The sequence below is a fragment of the Schistocerca nitens genome, chromosome 3 (assembly GCF_023898315.1).
Source record: "Schistocerca nitens isolate TAMUIC-IGC-003100 chromosome 3, iqSchNite1.1, whole genome shotgun sequence".
Classification (NCBI taxonomy): Eukaryota; Metazoa; Arthropoda; class Insecta; order Orthoptera; family Acrididae; genus Schistocerca; species Schistocerca nitens.
Window position 1 is genome coordinate 913,387,264 of NC_064616.1, and position 15,819 is coordinate 913,403,082.

Sequence of the window (15,819 nt, forward strand, 5' to 3'; positions counted from 1 at the left end):
ACCTTTAAGACCCAAATGTCAAAGGATAGGAGGACAGCCACATCCAAGCTAGCTCTTACCGCTTTCCAAGCTTCTCACAGTGTGACATACATACATCCATCGCAGAAGTCTGGAGAAGTGTCTGCAAAAGCATTTATATCTGATGCTGCTCAACCTTTAATACTGCTGTCTGCTTGAGTTGAAGAAGCAATGCCATTTTGTGTGGACACCTCAATCTGGATGCGTAATTTTAGGTGGACCCATGTTGGATTCGGGAGTTAATTTTGGAGTAACAAGGCTGCCAACTGCTTTTGGTGGCAACTTTGTGGGTGTTACTCCGCAAGTGTTGGAATCAGCTTTGGTTGTAGCATTTCGGCCAGATGTGTCCACCATTCAACGTGCTACCTCAGCAGTGGCTGGCTCCATGCCATGATCTCCATCTCACCAGGCATGATGGGAATTTGGTGCTGCTGCTGGTAGTCCTTGTGGACTTTGACGTGGTTCTCCAGTAGTCAAACCATCTGTGCTTCCAGCACCTCAGTCTGACCAGCCAGCTCCAGCTTCTTGACCACCTTTCCCAGCCAGAGCATCATTGTCTAGAAGGTGCCAGCTGGGACTATATCTGGCACCAACAAATTGCCACCATGCCATCCTCCAATGGATCCACCAGGTCATTTTCAAGTGAAGAGGGATCTTGTAATGCTGCAGGAAGTATTAACAGATAAATCCACACTACTGATATGCCTTGTTACACCTACGTCCAGTAGGGTCACTGTGAGCTGCAAGCAGCAAAGCATATCCAGCCAGCAGCAAAGTGACTGCAGGCCAATTTTCACTTTTTTTTTGACAGATAAAAATGACAGGATCAGTAGCTCTTATGAACCATGCATCATTTATTCTGTGTTTAAATGTATTCAATAAAGTGTAAATAAATTTCTTTGTCTAAATTGGGGAATACAAAACATTCTGCTTTCCATATTGCAAATTAGGTAAATGACACAAACCTGCTTTCTACTATTCCATATTATTTTAACTTTTGCATGAGGCTATCATGATTCACACACTCAAAAGCCTTAGCAATATCTCAAAATATCCCAACTGACAATGATTTCAAATTCTAGTACATCATCTGTCAAGGCAAATATAGATTGTTCATTTGGCAATCCTTTTTAAAAACCAAATAGTTTCCTGTTCACCATTTTTTCTGTATTAAGTGTTTATAAAGTCTATTGTGTATTATCTGTAAACAACAATGAATATTTGAAACTTCACAGTGCATTCTATAAACAAAAACTTTTATTGTTAGTAACACACAGTAATATGCACATTAACTTTGGCAAACAACATAAAGTTGAAATTAACAGACGCATTGTGAAAGGGAAGGGAGGAAGAATGGAATTAAATGTCCTGCTGAAAACTAGGCCTTAGAGATGGAGCAAAAGTTCAGGTGGAACAATAATTGGAAGTACTTACCTTAAGAAATTTATAGAAAGCATGAAAATTTGTGTAATCTCATGGAGATTTCAATCCTGCTCTATCTTAATCCAAGTCACTGCCACCGATGCGCATTTCAGGCTTAACATTGCTGCACTGTTCATGCTACACTTGATACATGGTGCTAAGCAACTAATCACATTCTGATCTTCAATAGGATGCTGGCATAGTTCAGCAATGATGCAACAAATGTGAAAACATTTTATGAAGACAATGTACAAAATATGTTGTTGTTATATTAACAAAACACTTTCCAAGGTCAGTTAACAGTTCTTTGTCCAACTTCCCTGTTTTCTGTTATTCCAGCATCTGTCTGTCTGTGTGTTCAAGAAATAACGGGTAAAAGTATTCCTAATAAAATGATCATCTAACGTTACTTGTGTGATGATTGAGGAATGTGTTGTCCAGGCAATCAACAAAGCTAGTCAAAATTGGTTTGAAGAGGCTATTTATTATGAAGTGGCATTAAACTATAACATAGGTAATTTTACTGGTTTATCCGATTCAACACGTATAACACAAATTCACATAAAATGAATATTTTCACAATATAATTCTGATGTTATTTTGTATTTAATGACTTGTATTCCTCAACTGTTCCTAGTATTATGGTTTCTGCTTTAATATTATCTTCTTTACATTTTTTAAGTTGTTGAGTGCGTTTAATTCTTTCACGCAGTTTTGTACACATTTTACTGGTTTCCACTACTTTATGGATATTCTTTTCTTTCATTTTTTCTGCTGATTGTGAATTTGTTTGCAGATCTTTCCTAGACAGTGAGCCACCATTTAGTGCACTAATAGTTATTTGCAATGGACCTGTATTATGGAAGACAGATTCTACTCCTGTAGAGTTATGAATACATGATGATTCTGGAGTGCTAGGAAGGCAACTGTCACACTCAGCTGTTTCATTATCACCACCTTTCTCATTTTCATGTCCCGCTCCTGTTGAATTGTTTTCTGGAATTTTAGATTCCAAAACTGTGTAATCACCAGATACAAGCACTGCATTGTGACCAAGTCTCTCATATACTGTAAGTTTACTTTTACAGTTTAAATCTGTTCCACTTTTCTTACATGGTGTTAGGACCACTTTAGATCCAGATGCACATACCAAGAAAAGAGGATCTAATTCTTGATGCTTCTGGGTCACAGTCATACTATCTAAAATATTGTGTTTTCTATTATCAAATTCAGTTGAACCAATTCCTGCGGACTTGTCACTAATTTCAGATACATTCTCTCTTTCAGCATCACACTGCATTATCAATGACCGAATTGAACGAGCTCGATGTTCGAGCTCCACAAGCTCCAACGAATCCCCACCAGGGGCATCCGAGTCAACTTCCACAATATTTGAGGCATCCTTGTCAATTGTTGAGACATCATCTGACATATCGTGTTTTTTGTCACTGACTGATGCTACACTATGTGATGGTGAAGGCGTAGCCCGAGTATCCTTTGAAGTATGCTGAGAATTTGGAATTTCTGTAAAAAAGGAAGAACACTAGAGTTAAAATTATTTCTTTCCAAAAATATTCACAGATATTTCAACCCAATTTTTGTACAAACAACACTGATATAGAAAATACAAAATTGATACTAACTGTCCTCAGTGGTAGGGTAGGGTGCAGACAAAAGAGGGAGGCGGTGGAGTTATGAATTTATGCCTGTCAATGCAACTGCAATTGCCAAAAGCATGAGCTTTATTTCGTTCAGTGTATCTCAATATCTCACCTCAACAACAGGGTGTTGAAAGCATTTAGCATACCAGTGGAAAAATGAATATGGTAGTGATATCAGAGGCATGGAGAACCATTTGGCAGTCATTTCGCACCAACACTAGGCAAAAAACACCTAAACTCTTTTACTGCAGGGAACTATGCATACCATCCATATTTTTAAGAACCCGTGTGTAAGAATAAGGAATCAACTGACATGAGAGACCAATAATCAGTGACAAGTATGAGCTGAAATGTTGAAATTGGTTGAATCTTAGTATCTTTGAGATTTCAACTGCTTGTTTAAATGGCAAATGGCTCTGAGCACTATGGGACTTAACATCAGAGGTCATCAATCCCCTAGAACTTAGAACTACCTAAACCTAACCAACCTAAGGACATCACACACATCCAGCCCGAGGCAGGGTTCGAACCTGTGACTGTAGCTGTCGCATGGTTCCGGACTGAAGCGCCCAGAACTGCTCGGCCACAACGGCTGGCAAAATTGCTTGTACATAATATATTTGAGTTTCAATTTGAGTGACGTTCAATAAATATGTAGAATCTGTGGGACACCATCTAAAAAACAACTAATAACTTGTATTTTTGATGAGTTTACCATAAGATTTTACATTATATTAAACAAGACATTGCAGCAGTACAAATGAACACTATCCTCAACTGAGATACCATGCTGCAATAGTGCGGCAACATTTCAACAAACTGAAATAGTGCCTATCATCTTAAGATGACAACCAAAGTGGACCACTGAATTGTCATGTTTAGCTAAATGCAAAAACTAACAGTAACCTGATAAGAATAAAATAAAATATGTATAGGTCTTGAGGTTAATTTAATACATTAAATCTGGTTATAATTAACTACATATGGACCTTAATTCATGAGTATTTCCTAGTGTAAAAATATGGTGAAGCACTTTCTCTTACATATCAGCTGGCAGCAGCACCCAAGGAACAAGGTCTGACGTTCACATCTGACAACTTCACTAGCTTGTAGGCTTGCTGACTGCATTGCTTTAACTTCAAAAAACATTAAGTAAGGGCTAAGGCTCTAAATATTTCTGTTAACCATGCAATCAAAAGACACTGGTCTAATGAGCAGCAAAGGTTAAACATTTCATATTATAAAAAAAAAAATTCTGAAGCACAGAATCAACACATGATTTCCAGCTGAATAAACAAATGTAAATTACGAAGAAAAGGTTATTGCTCAGCATAGTTTGATCTCTTACTTTTGATCTATGTTTAGTGCTTTTAATTTCTTTGGCTGTTTTTGTTTTAACAGGAGCTATGATCAAGTGTGAGTTTCACTAGCAGATGAGACTAGGGACTGCAGCCAAGTTAGTTCAGCCTGACCAAGTGAAATGAGACAACATTGTTGTTGTGTGGTACAGTAATGAGGCAGTTGGAGAGCTGTGGCATGTGCTTGTGCTGTGGCACTTGTAGAAAGAAAATTGCCATTGTGTCTTTCCCATGACAGGAGCAAAATTGTCATGTTTTCACAAAGCAGCATCAAAAAACGAGGCAGCCAGAAGTAATCTGAAGCAGTGAAGGGGCCTTTGGTCATTAAATGCAGCGATATGCCGATAGATGAAACAAAGATGATGACCGTACACCTGTCCCTCCCTTGTAAATACAATGCAGAGGTACAAGAGAGATTTATGACAAGATTGCTAGCTGCTGCAAGCACGAAATCGGCACTGAGTCTGTCGATTCTGATGCCACAAACCAGCTGCAAGCACTAAGCATTCCCGACTACAGGTTAGTCAAAGAGCGCTGTGGCCACCCACATCATAAAGGTGCTCAAGAATAAGAAGTCGCACCACAACTCCGTGTCAAGACGACCAAAGTGCTCCTCCATGGGTTGCCTGGATCTGTAATGAGGTGGTAGTCAAAGAAGTGCTGTTGCGTGCTGGTTTGGAGGATGTGGCAGTCAAGCTGCATTACCGGACCAAGAGGAAGAAGCTGTCAATATTTGTCAGAGCCATCATGGTCTCGCGGTCGCATTCTTGCTTCCCGAGCACGGGATCCCGGGTTCGATTCCTGGCGGGGTCAGGGATTTTCACCTGCCTCGAGATGACTGGGTGTCATCATTCATGAAAGTGGCGAGACTGGACTGAGCAAAGGTTGGGAATTTGTATGGGCACTGATCACCGCACAGTTGAGCAACCCACAAACCAATCATCATCATCATCATCATCATCATCATCTAACAGAACCATACAAATGGCAGGTGACATCTTCACATTTCAGAAGCTCCTAGTCTTCTCGATTCAAATAGAATCTCTCCCTACAGACCTGGACCCTAAGCCCCAGTGCTTCAGGTGCCAAGAAGAGGGACATGTGGCTAAGTTTTTGCTGCAATGCCCTGAGATGCATCAAGTACTCAGACAGGCATGACAGCTGCGCCTATGACAGAAGGAAAGAAGCAGCTTCTACATGTGCCAACTGTGTTGGGCCGTATATTGCAAACTGGCATGGCTACCCAGCCTTCTCTTGTCACAGCTGAGCCAGGAACGAGAAGACCATGACCAAGAAGAAAAACTGTTGAAGATGAAGGCACAGATACACAGCAGCCAGTTGTGATTGGCTGGAAAATTTCGCCAGTGGCAGTGGTGGGGAGGACTGGCTGCAAGCAGAAGAGAGGGCAGTGTAGCCAGCACCTGAGAAGTAAGAGGGGGGGAGCAGACGACCACCCCATTTTCTGTAGTCATCAAGAAGGCAACTGTGCACCTCAAGGCTACCGAGGCAGAAGAGGTCACTTACAAAGCTGCCTTCACAGCAGAGGCTGAGGAAGCCTCCCACCAGTTGCAGTAACAACACGCAGACCTTGTGGCCATCCTCTGTACCACAGCAGCAGCTCCCTGGAGGAAGCCGAACATCTCGACAGGAAGCAGGGCTGAACCACTGGAGCTCCCAACCAGTGGTCTACAAGGTGGAGTTGGGAAAGTCACAGCTTGCAACACTACCTAAAGTGATAATGCTGGGAAACAGGCTGCAACCATGAGTGGACAGCAACTCCACCCTGTCACCCCATTGACTGAGTTGTGACAGGACACAGCAGTGGCACCAACCACAGTAGCACATGGTATCGCCACACAGATGACTGACCTCTCTATGATGAGCAGATGGCAAGGACACTGGCATCGAGATGCATGATACCTGTTACTAACATAACATGATCAGTCACAGATAGCAAGAAATTCACTACTGCTCCTACTACCAGATTATTGTAGAGTTTTTTTTTTTTCTCGTGGCTCTTGCCATGGCACTTTTTGCCCTCTGCTCTTAAACCTGTTATTCTTCAAACATTTCTGTCCACTTTCTATCTCTCAATTGGCCCGTATTACTGGGTAATCATACCTAAACGTATAGACAACATCACAGCCCTGCATCCAGTGATAACCTCAATTCAAATAACTAACCAATGCAGAGGTAATAGCAGAATTTTTGTTATGATTACCACGGTAGTGCAGGTGTGGAGACACTCCACCCTTCCTGGATTGCAGCCATTACTTCAATTAAGAAATAACTTGTGTGTGAAAAGCTGGATGCTGCGTTGGTAAGTATCAGCCAGTTTCATATGGCAGCATCTGTGCCTGTGGTGGAGCAGCAGTAAGCGTTACAGAGCTCGGCAGTATCTCCCATTGTTTATGGCATCCACACAGAATCTCAATCACCTTTTGGTGGTGGGTTGCACTCTGATGTGGGGCTCTTTGCATAAAAATATTGTTTGTAGGAAGTGTCAATAAGGCCTCACACTTTTACGAAACAAATCTGGTGTATTGCCTCCATATGACAAAGAGGTAAGAACCAATGAGCCTCATCTCTTCTGCTTGAGCAACAGCCTCTACTTCATTGAGATTCAGGCTGACACATAGAGGTGTGGGGTGGAGGAAATGGCTGCTGGATGCAGGCACTTGAAATATTAGGGACACAATGGTCTCTCCTACACGATTAGTATGATGGGAGGCTAACAAAGCTGATGTACACACTGTGTGTGTCTCTTGTGGAATAGGCCATCTTGGAAGCAACTCAGAGCACAGGTTATAGTCAGTTGCAAATTGTCACTTATATTAGCACCAATGATGTCTGTTGCTTGAGACTGGAGACTATTCCCAGTTCTTTCTGGAGACTGGTGGTAATGATGACATCAAGCTTCACTTGTGGGGTTTCAGCACTGATCAGGGTGCTCTGGTGTGGAGTCAAGTGAAGGAATTAAACTAATTGCTTTATTGTTGCAATACAAGTTTGGCTGTGTCTCAATCTCTGCTACAGGCTGAAAAGTTGTGGAGTTGCACTTGACAGTGTGTACACTATGTTCTGGAAACAACCACTCAGGTATCAGAGTGCGTGTGGAATCTATACCTTTTCTTCTCCAAGATTTTCCCTCCAGGTAAATACTCATTAACGGAGGACCCATTATTAAAACCCTTTAGTCATCAAATATGGCAAATGAGAATATTATGCTACAAGTTCTGCTGAAGAGTCCCAGAACACCTCATCTAGATGGTTGGCTTCACGTAATGCAGCTTGCCACTCCTCCCCAAAAGCTGTATGGCTTTTGAACTCAACAACAGAATGACAGCCTTAACCAGAATTTTACACAGAGCACACCAATTTCTATGTTGATCTTCTTGGCTGCTACATCCGATATCTCATTTCTCCAAATTCTTTCATGCCCTGGTACCCATTACAATGTTACCAGCTTCCCTTACTGCTGAAAGGGGAGCACTTTGTCCCACATTAATTGAAACTAGATTATTTCATCTGCTGAGTACATTTGTTCCAATGCTAGTAGGACACTACGAGAATCAGAACAGATGAACTTCTTGCCTGATGATGTCTCATATGCTCCAATGCTTTCAGGATCACATACAGTTCAGCATCAAAAACTTTAAACTGATCAGGGATTCAATACCTGAAGATGCAGCCAGGGAATACCACCCAAAGCCAAGGGTATTCATTTGTTTTCAGCCATATGTATACACTTCAGTAAGAGTGTGGCACTTGTCTATAATATTATAAAAACAGATTTAAAAATTACATTTGGACTGCACTCTTTCTTAAATATAGCCGAGTCTAAAATAATTATATGCCTCTTAAGAAGCCAAGTGGGAATTTAATTGCAACCTTGTCATGAATCATCAGTATCTGTCAAAAGCATTTATAAAAGAAAATTCTTTGCATGTATCCCAAAAGGCCTCACTGCTCAGCGACTGTTGGAGAAGAGTTGTTTGAAATGCAGGCAATCAATATAGTGGTAAGCTGTTTGGGGTGGGGAGTATTACATTTGTGTCACACCACAAGGAGTTGCCACCTGATGTGAGGAAGCAGCTCATCAGCCTCAGCAGAGAGGCTGAAAATGGGGCTGATCTTACATGCCCTGATGGCCAGCCTAATTCTCTCATGGTGGGCGGCATTTAATATTTTTAAATATAATTCTCTAACTGACCCATAAATCCATAAGAATTAAAATTATTCTGGGTGTTTTACGATGACATCGGTATTAGTACATTATATTTGTGAAATTTTACTGGCCCAAGAATGTAATACATTAGTCATTGTGAAAGGAAGAATGTAGTAAAGAAGCTACCTGTGGACTATTTGGCTTTTAAGTGATTTTCAGACTGTCATCAATCACTAACAAGCTTATTTCCTATGCTCTCCCTTTTGTAATGAGTAATGTATTATATTCTAGGGCCAATCAAGTTCTACAGATATGACATATTGACAGCGATCATCTGTAATAAATAGAGGCATCTTTCCTTCTCGCAAACCAGTCTTGCCCTGAGGAAGGCCACTGTAAGATGGCCAAAACATCAGTTTTATAGTTTATAATTAAAGTATTTTATACAATGATGCAGTACAATACCCAGCAGAATTATACTCATTGAGACACCAACAGTGGAAGCCTATTTAGTTATATTGTAAATCCATAGCCGAGCTCGAATTGTACAAAGGTTTGATAAAACTCCAGCAGATAAGTTTTTCCTGCTTATCCAGCCCTGTGACTAACACATTTCGAAACATTTAGGGCTCTCAGACAGATTGCCTTCAGACTTGCCAGGTGTGGCAGCCAAGTAAGATTTTCATCAGAATTAAGGCCCAGAAACTGAAGGCACTCTTTAAAAATTTAAATGGTGTCCCTCATTCTTAAAAACAGAGAATTGACAGTTAAAAAAAAGGACACACTCAGATTTCTCAGTCAAAACTCTAAAACCAGTTTTATCTGCCCATTCCTTCACCCTCATGTCAGAAGTAGCTGGTACTTTCTACCTACAATGCTAGAAAATAATCTAAAAACTAAAGAAGTTATCCACAAATAGGGAGTACTAGATGTCGTTCCTTGCCGAGTGTGGTAATACTGTTAATAGTAGTTGACAATAGTGCCACACTTACAACACTACGTTGAGTCAAACCATTCCCTTATTCAAGATGACTCAAAAAGATATTTCCAATTCTATACAGGGTGCTTCATGAGGAACAATAAATATTTTAGTAGGTGGTAGTATAGACTTATTTGAGTAAAACATTCCATATAACACATGTTCAATTTTTATTGGTTACAGAGACATAGCCATTTACAGGGAGAAAATTTCATTTTTGTGTTTTGTTACACCAGTTGCTATGAGTTTATTTATCAACTATCATTTTTGTTTTGAAGTCAAAATTGTGAAGCTGTGCTTGAGTTAACGTAACTGAATTTTTCCATCTGTGATTGTCATTGTGATTTATTATGCAATTCTATTGTACCTTTGAGACACATTGCACATATTTACAAATGCTGGTATAGTACCTGTATATGACTATTGTATTGGAATTGCTGCTGATGCTTGTAGAGAATACAGTAGATAATTTTCTAACCACAGGGTGCCAAATTCAAGAGTGTTTCCTCAAGTTTTCACTGAACTACAAGAGACTGGTTGTAAGGGATACTGCTACTGATGTTGGTACGATGAAGTCATTTGCAGCCTTTCTGATTGGTTAGTTCTTAGAATATTCATAGTTGAGGATACTTTTTCCTGTGGGAAGCATTATCTTGCTGTTTTGCTCAACAATGCAAACTGCCATTGTTCATGTGCCTGCAGGCAATGTGAGGGCAGCAGTTGTTTGGGTTTCACATGGAATAGTCCAATGCAATCCACACACCAAAAATATATGAACAGTTAGCAGTTGATGATAAACATACAACAACAGTGAGTGATTAATCAGTTTATCTGCAGCAAATTTGTGCAATGACACACAAGAACAGTGAAAAAATAAGTATCATCATCCTTACTCAGCAGTAACTGTTGAAGGGTTACATTATTGTTTGAACAATTATTAAGGCTCCCATGAACTGTTACAAAGCATAATTTGGAAAAGTCCACAAAGAAATGGCAAACTTGAAAGTGGAACTGATTTTAGATACTAATATGAGCACGATTGGGTCTAACCACTGTTAGGAAGTGCATTACAAACTCAAAAAAATGAAATAAATGGTATGAACTGTTATCCTCTCAAAGCAGCCTATTCACTTAAAATTAGTCATAAAGGCAAAAAAGGACACATTCCCATTTCAGGCAACATGGTCAGGTTTCAAATGAAGTGTGTTGCTCATGTTTGATTGTTGCAAAGAAAACTGTTTCAATTAAGGATCACCAAAATTCAGCAGATAAAGGTTACATGGTGCAATCAGTGCCCAGCAGTCAAACCTCATCTGAGCATGCAAATGAACAGTGTGTGTTAAAAAAAGACAACATTCAGTTGGTCAAATGTAGTCCCCCAAAAAGTACATGCATAATTTCTATGTGTATGAGCATGCCACATACACGATATGGCAGATATTAGGTATGAATGGCCACTATCCTTACAATTTATTATGGATTCAGTACCACTGAGAAGGAAATGAAGGTACATGATTGGAACATTGTTGTTGCCTCATAGAAAATTGCTGAGTAATCCAACTAATACTGTTTACTGACGAAGCCACTTTCACTTATGACAGTATCAATAAGACTCTTAACTCACATCTGTGGACCAATGAAAAGCCACATGCCTTTGTGGAGACATTCTCACAAATGCTTCTCTGTAAATGAGTTGTCTGGTATGATAGACAATTGGTTAAGGAAATGAGCTCACAGTATTATTGCAAGAGGTTCTTTTGGTTACAAGGATGAGTATGTTCTCCCAGTATCACACTTAAGCTAGGGGGAAATTTACAAAAATCAACTTTGAACTTAATCATTTGCCTTTGCTTAACAGCTTCTGTGAGTTTTTGTTTAGGTTACATTGTTATAGTTGTAACTATGTAACCGATTGAAAAAAGCAGGACACATATTACACTTTATGTTTTCTTCAAATTAGTCTAGATTACCACCTTCTAAAATATTTAATGTTCCTCCTAAAACACCTTTTATATAAAATGATGTAAGGAAAGAAAGAACAATTGAAATGCAGGGAAAATCTAAGAATGGCTGATTCATGGAGCTCTCAAATTATATTTTGACTCCTAGTAGTATCACAGGCTATCTCAAGGTCAAAGAAAACAACTATTAGGTGACATGTACAGGAAAGCCTGTTGTATAGTCACTTCCAGGAGGGTCAGATTATCAATGCTGGATTGCTATATTTTGGAAACTTTTGGGGAAACAACATTCAGTTTCACAACTGTACTTAGAAAAACAGTCTAGGTGACATAAATAAATGTGATGTGTGTGATCTAGACTCTTTTTCTAAGTATGATTGATATATGTTGAACTCACACTGAAAGTAAATAAGAAACTGCCTGGACTCCAAAATCCAAACAAGGCAGCAGTTGATCATCCACACTAGGGTTTTTCCCGTGCAACTACGAGAACATCCCAAACGTGTTCTATAGGATTCAGGTCAGGACTCTGTGCAGGCCAGTCCATTACAGGGATGTCATTGTCATGTAACCACTCTGCCACAGGCCGTGAATTATGAACAGGTGCTCAATCGTGTTTAAAGATGCAATCGCCATCCCCGAATTGCTCTTCAACAGTGGGAAGCAAGACGGTGCTTAAAACATCAATGTAGGCCTGTGCTGTGATAGTGCCATGCAAAACAAGAAAGGGTGAAAGCCTCCTCCATGAAAAACACGACCACACCAAAACACTACCGCCTCCAAATTTTACTGTTGGCACTACACATGCTGGCAGATGACGTTCACCAGGCATTCGCCATACTCGCACCCTGCCATCGGGTCACCACATTGTGTACCATGATTCATGACTCCACACAAAGTTTTTCCACTGTTCAATCATCCAATGTTTATGCTCCTTACACCAATCGAGGCACTGTTTGGCATTTACTGGTGTGCTGTGTGCCTTATGAGCAGCCGCTCAAACATGAAGTCCAAGTTTTCTCACCTCCCACCTAACTGTCATAGTACTTGCAGCAGATCCTGATGCAGTTTGGAATTCGCATGTGATGGTCTGTATAGATGTTTGCCTATTACACATTACGACCCTTTTCAACTGTCGGCAGTCTCTGTCGGTCAACAGACAAGGTCTGCCTGCACACTTTTGTGCTGTACGTGTCCCTTCATGTCTCCACTTCACTATCACATCAGAAACAGTGGACCTAGGGATGTTTAGGAGTGTGGAAATCTCACATACAGATGTATGACAAGTGACATCCAATCACCTGAGCACATTTGAAGTCCATGAGAACCGCGGAGCGCCCCATTCTGATCTCTCACAATGTCTACGGACTACTGAGGTCACTAATATGGAGTACCTGGCAGTGGTAGCAGCACAATGCACCTAATCTGAAAAACTTCTGTTTTTGTGGGTGTGCAGGTACTTTTGATCATATAGTGTAATTTGTCTCTTTTATTGCACAACTGTTTTTGGAAGCTTAAAGCTCCATCATCAGGTTGCACCAACTGTGAACAAGAGGAGGATGTGCTAGCTTACGAAAACTATGGGACTGACATTCAGAAAACAAAGTAAAGCTATGAAAAGTTGTATTATGCACATAATTAAAAAATTGTAAGTATGTGCCAGTCTAGCCAGTCTGTCACAGGGCATCAAACAAAGATCAGACAACACATGGAGCTGAAACAGATGCTAACACAGATGGAGGGAACTGAGTACAAATTGAGAACAATAATAAATAAGTAACCACACTCATGAATAGGTACAGCAGACAGGGTGCCCGCCTTGACAGCCGACAAGAAACTGAACAGTGCAGTCTCCTGGAAAACTAGTTGCACTTGGCTGTGTCGTTTTATCTCTTGTCTATTTTGTGAGCCACACACATGTAAACTGACAGACCTGCCAGCTATGTATTCCATATATTCAGGCATTGTCCTACATTTCCCCATCTCATTGGTCCCTACGCTTGTCACAGGCACCGCCAGATCCAGTTGGTTTGCCAGCAGTCTGCACATTTGAGTGTGGTTATTTATTTATTAATTATTATTATTATTATTATTATTATTATATCTTTCCTTTCTCAGACGTTATGTCTGGTTAAAATGGAAAGTGACGTGGACCTTGATCAAGCGTGACTTCCTTTTAACTGCAAGGTGTATGTTACATTGTATTTACGAACTTTCAGGTAATTGAACATGTATCAATAATTACAGATTTCTGCAGTTGTATATATACATTTGCATGTAGCTGTATTGCGTTGATGTACTGGTGGATACTGTGTAGTATGACTCCTGTAGTTGATAGTATAATTGGTATAATGTCAACTTTATCCTGATGCCACATGTCCTTGACTTCCTCAGCCAGTTGGATGTATTTTTCAATTTATTCTCCTGTTTTCTTTTGTATATTTGTTGTATTGGGTATGGATATTTCGATTAGTTGCGTTAATTTCTTCTTTTTATTGGTGAGTATGATACCAGGTTTGTTATGTGGTGGTATTTTATCTGTTATAATGGTTCTGTTCCAGTATAATTTGTATTAATCATTCTCCAGTACATTTTGTAACTTTACTTCTTATGTAAAGAATGAAAAACTGGTACTGGTGCACAGTGTAACCACTGTGTAATGAAACAGCCTTAAAACTACTTTTAGGAGAATGTATTAACAGTATCTACTGCTACTTTTTATAGCTAATTTGAAATTCATTAATCAAACCAAAAGTATCTGAGAAATACCCTATTTAGTATGCAACCTGTCATATGGGCACTGATGGAAGTGTTTATCTGCAGGTGACAGTAAGCTGGGCAGGGCAATTCTAATGCTGAGTTCAACCACTGTCGACCTCACCTTGCACCTTGTGCTGTGTGCTATTTCCATGTGCTCAATCGTCAGCCACCTGAACTTGCCATGGGTTGTGTTCATCCTCATGCACATCTCTATGATGTACAGAAATTCTGCTTGCAGATAGACTCACATGGTGAGTTTTATTTTCTTGCTGAGGGGTTCTGTCCCCCCATCTTCTAGTCACACCATTGTGGGCCCACACAGTACCCCATGCCAACAGTTCGTTTAGCGGCATTGTCACACCTGTGCAGGTACTAAATCATGGTTCAAATGGCTCTGAGCACTATGGGACTTAACAGCTGTGGTCATCAGTCCCCTAGAACTTAGAACTACTTAAACCTAACTAACCTAAGGACATCACACACATCCATGCCCGAGGCAGGATTCGAACCTGCGACCGTAGCATTCGCACGGTTCCGGACTGCGCGCCTAGAACCGCGAGACCACCGCGACCGGCTACTAAATCATGAATCATTATTTTTGAAACCTAGATAAAATGGCTCCTCTCTTTTCCTATGTATGGAGCTCTTATACACATAAATATCTGTTCCTGCTCCAGTAAGTTCTTTCCAACTAAGCAGTTCATCTTTCTCATTTTTGCTTCTAAATTGCGCAAAGTGCAACAAAACTCACCAGGACCCGCTTCATCTGCAGAAAATTGGATATGTCTATAATTATTCAGGGTATCATCAAAAACTTTGTTGGCAGTTCAGGAACAGGAAGATATGGACTAGAGTTCACTGGCCAAATAACAGATGTATGGTTAGGATAAATTACAACTTTTTTATATATTGAGTTGTAGCCAGTTACATCAAAACTACAAGAGCAACATCACTGTAATTTTTGCTTGGCTCCCTGATATCTTCAATGCATATATGGAATACCTCATGCAGCAAAATGACTTATCATGATCAAATTTATTTTCGAAGTATGAGAAACATACTTTCTTTATGAAATCCGTAATGTTCCTCAATATTTCTTAATCACAAGCTCACCTAAAATGTAACAAAAGTAGTTGTGACAGCTTTATCAATGACTAGCCATTGTAAACTTCACAGGCACTAAAAGCAAGGGAAGTGCTAAGCTGTTACAAAATTAACAGTTGTAAATAAAGGACAAGAGCTACAAGGCTTGCGATAGTAATTATGATACATACTAAGCAGTGCAATTGCTTTCATAAGTTTCATCTTCATATTATTAATTGAAATAATATACGAAATATATAGTGTTAAAATGAGTAAAGAGTGCATTTTTTTAAATGGTTCAAATGGCTCTGAGCACTATGGGACTTAACATCTGTGGTCATCAGTCCCCTAGAACTTAGAACTACTTAAACCTAACTAACCTAAGGACATCACACACATCCATGCCCGA

At 40.0% G+C, this 15,819-nt stretch overlaps 1 protein-coding gene across 2 annotated transcripts in view; it reads right to left on the reverse strand.

Annotated features, from left to right (window-relative positions):
- Positions 1-1,904: 1,904 nt before the first annotated feature.
- Positions 1,905-15,819, reverse strand: part of LOC126248973 (caspase activity and apoptosis inhibitor 1-like) — a 190,931-nt gene continuing 177,016 nt past the window's right edge. For both annotated transcript variants that reach the window (XM_049950527.1, XM_049950528.1), the window contains one exon: positions 1,905-2,964. In XM_049950527.1, the coding sequence (XP_049806484.1) occupies positions 2,036-2,964 (929 nt within the window). In that variant the 3' untranslated portion in view covers positions 1,905-2,035. The remainder of the gene's footprint in view (positions 2,965-15,819) is intronic.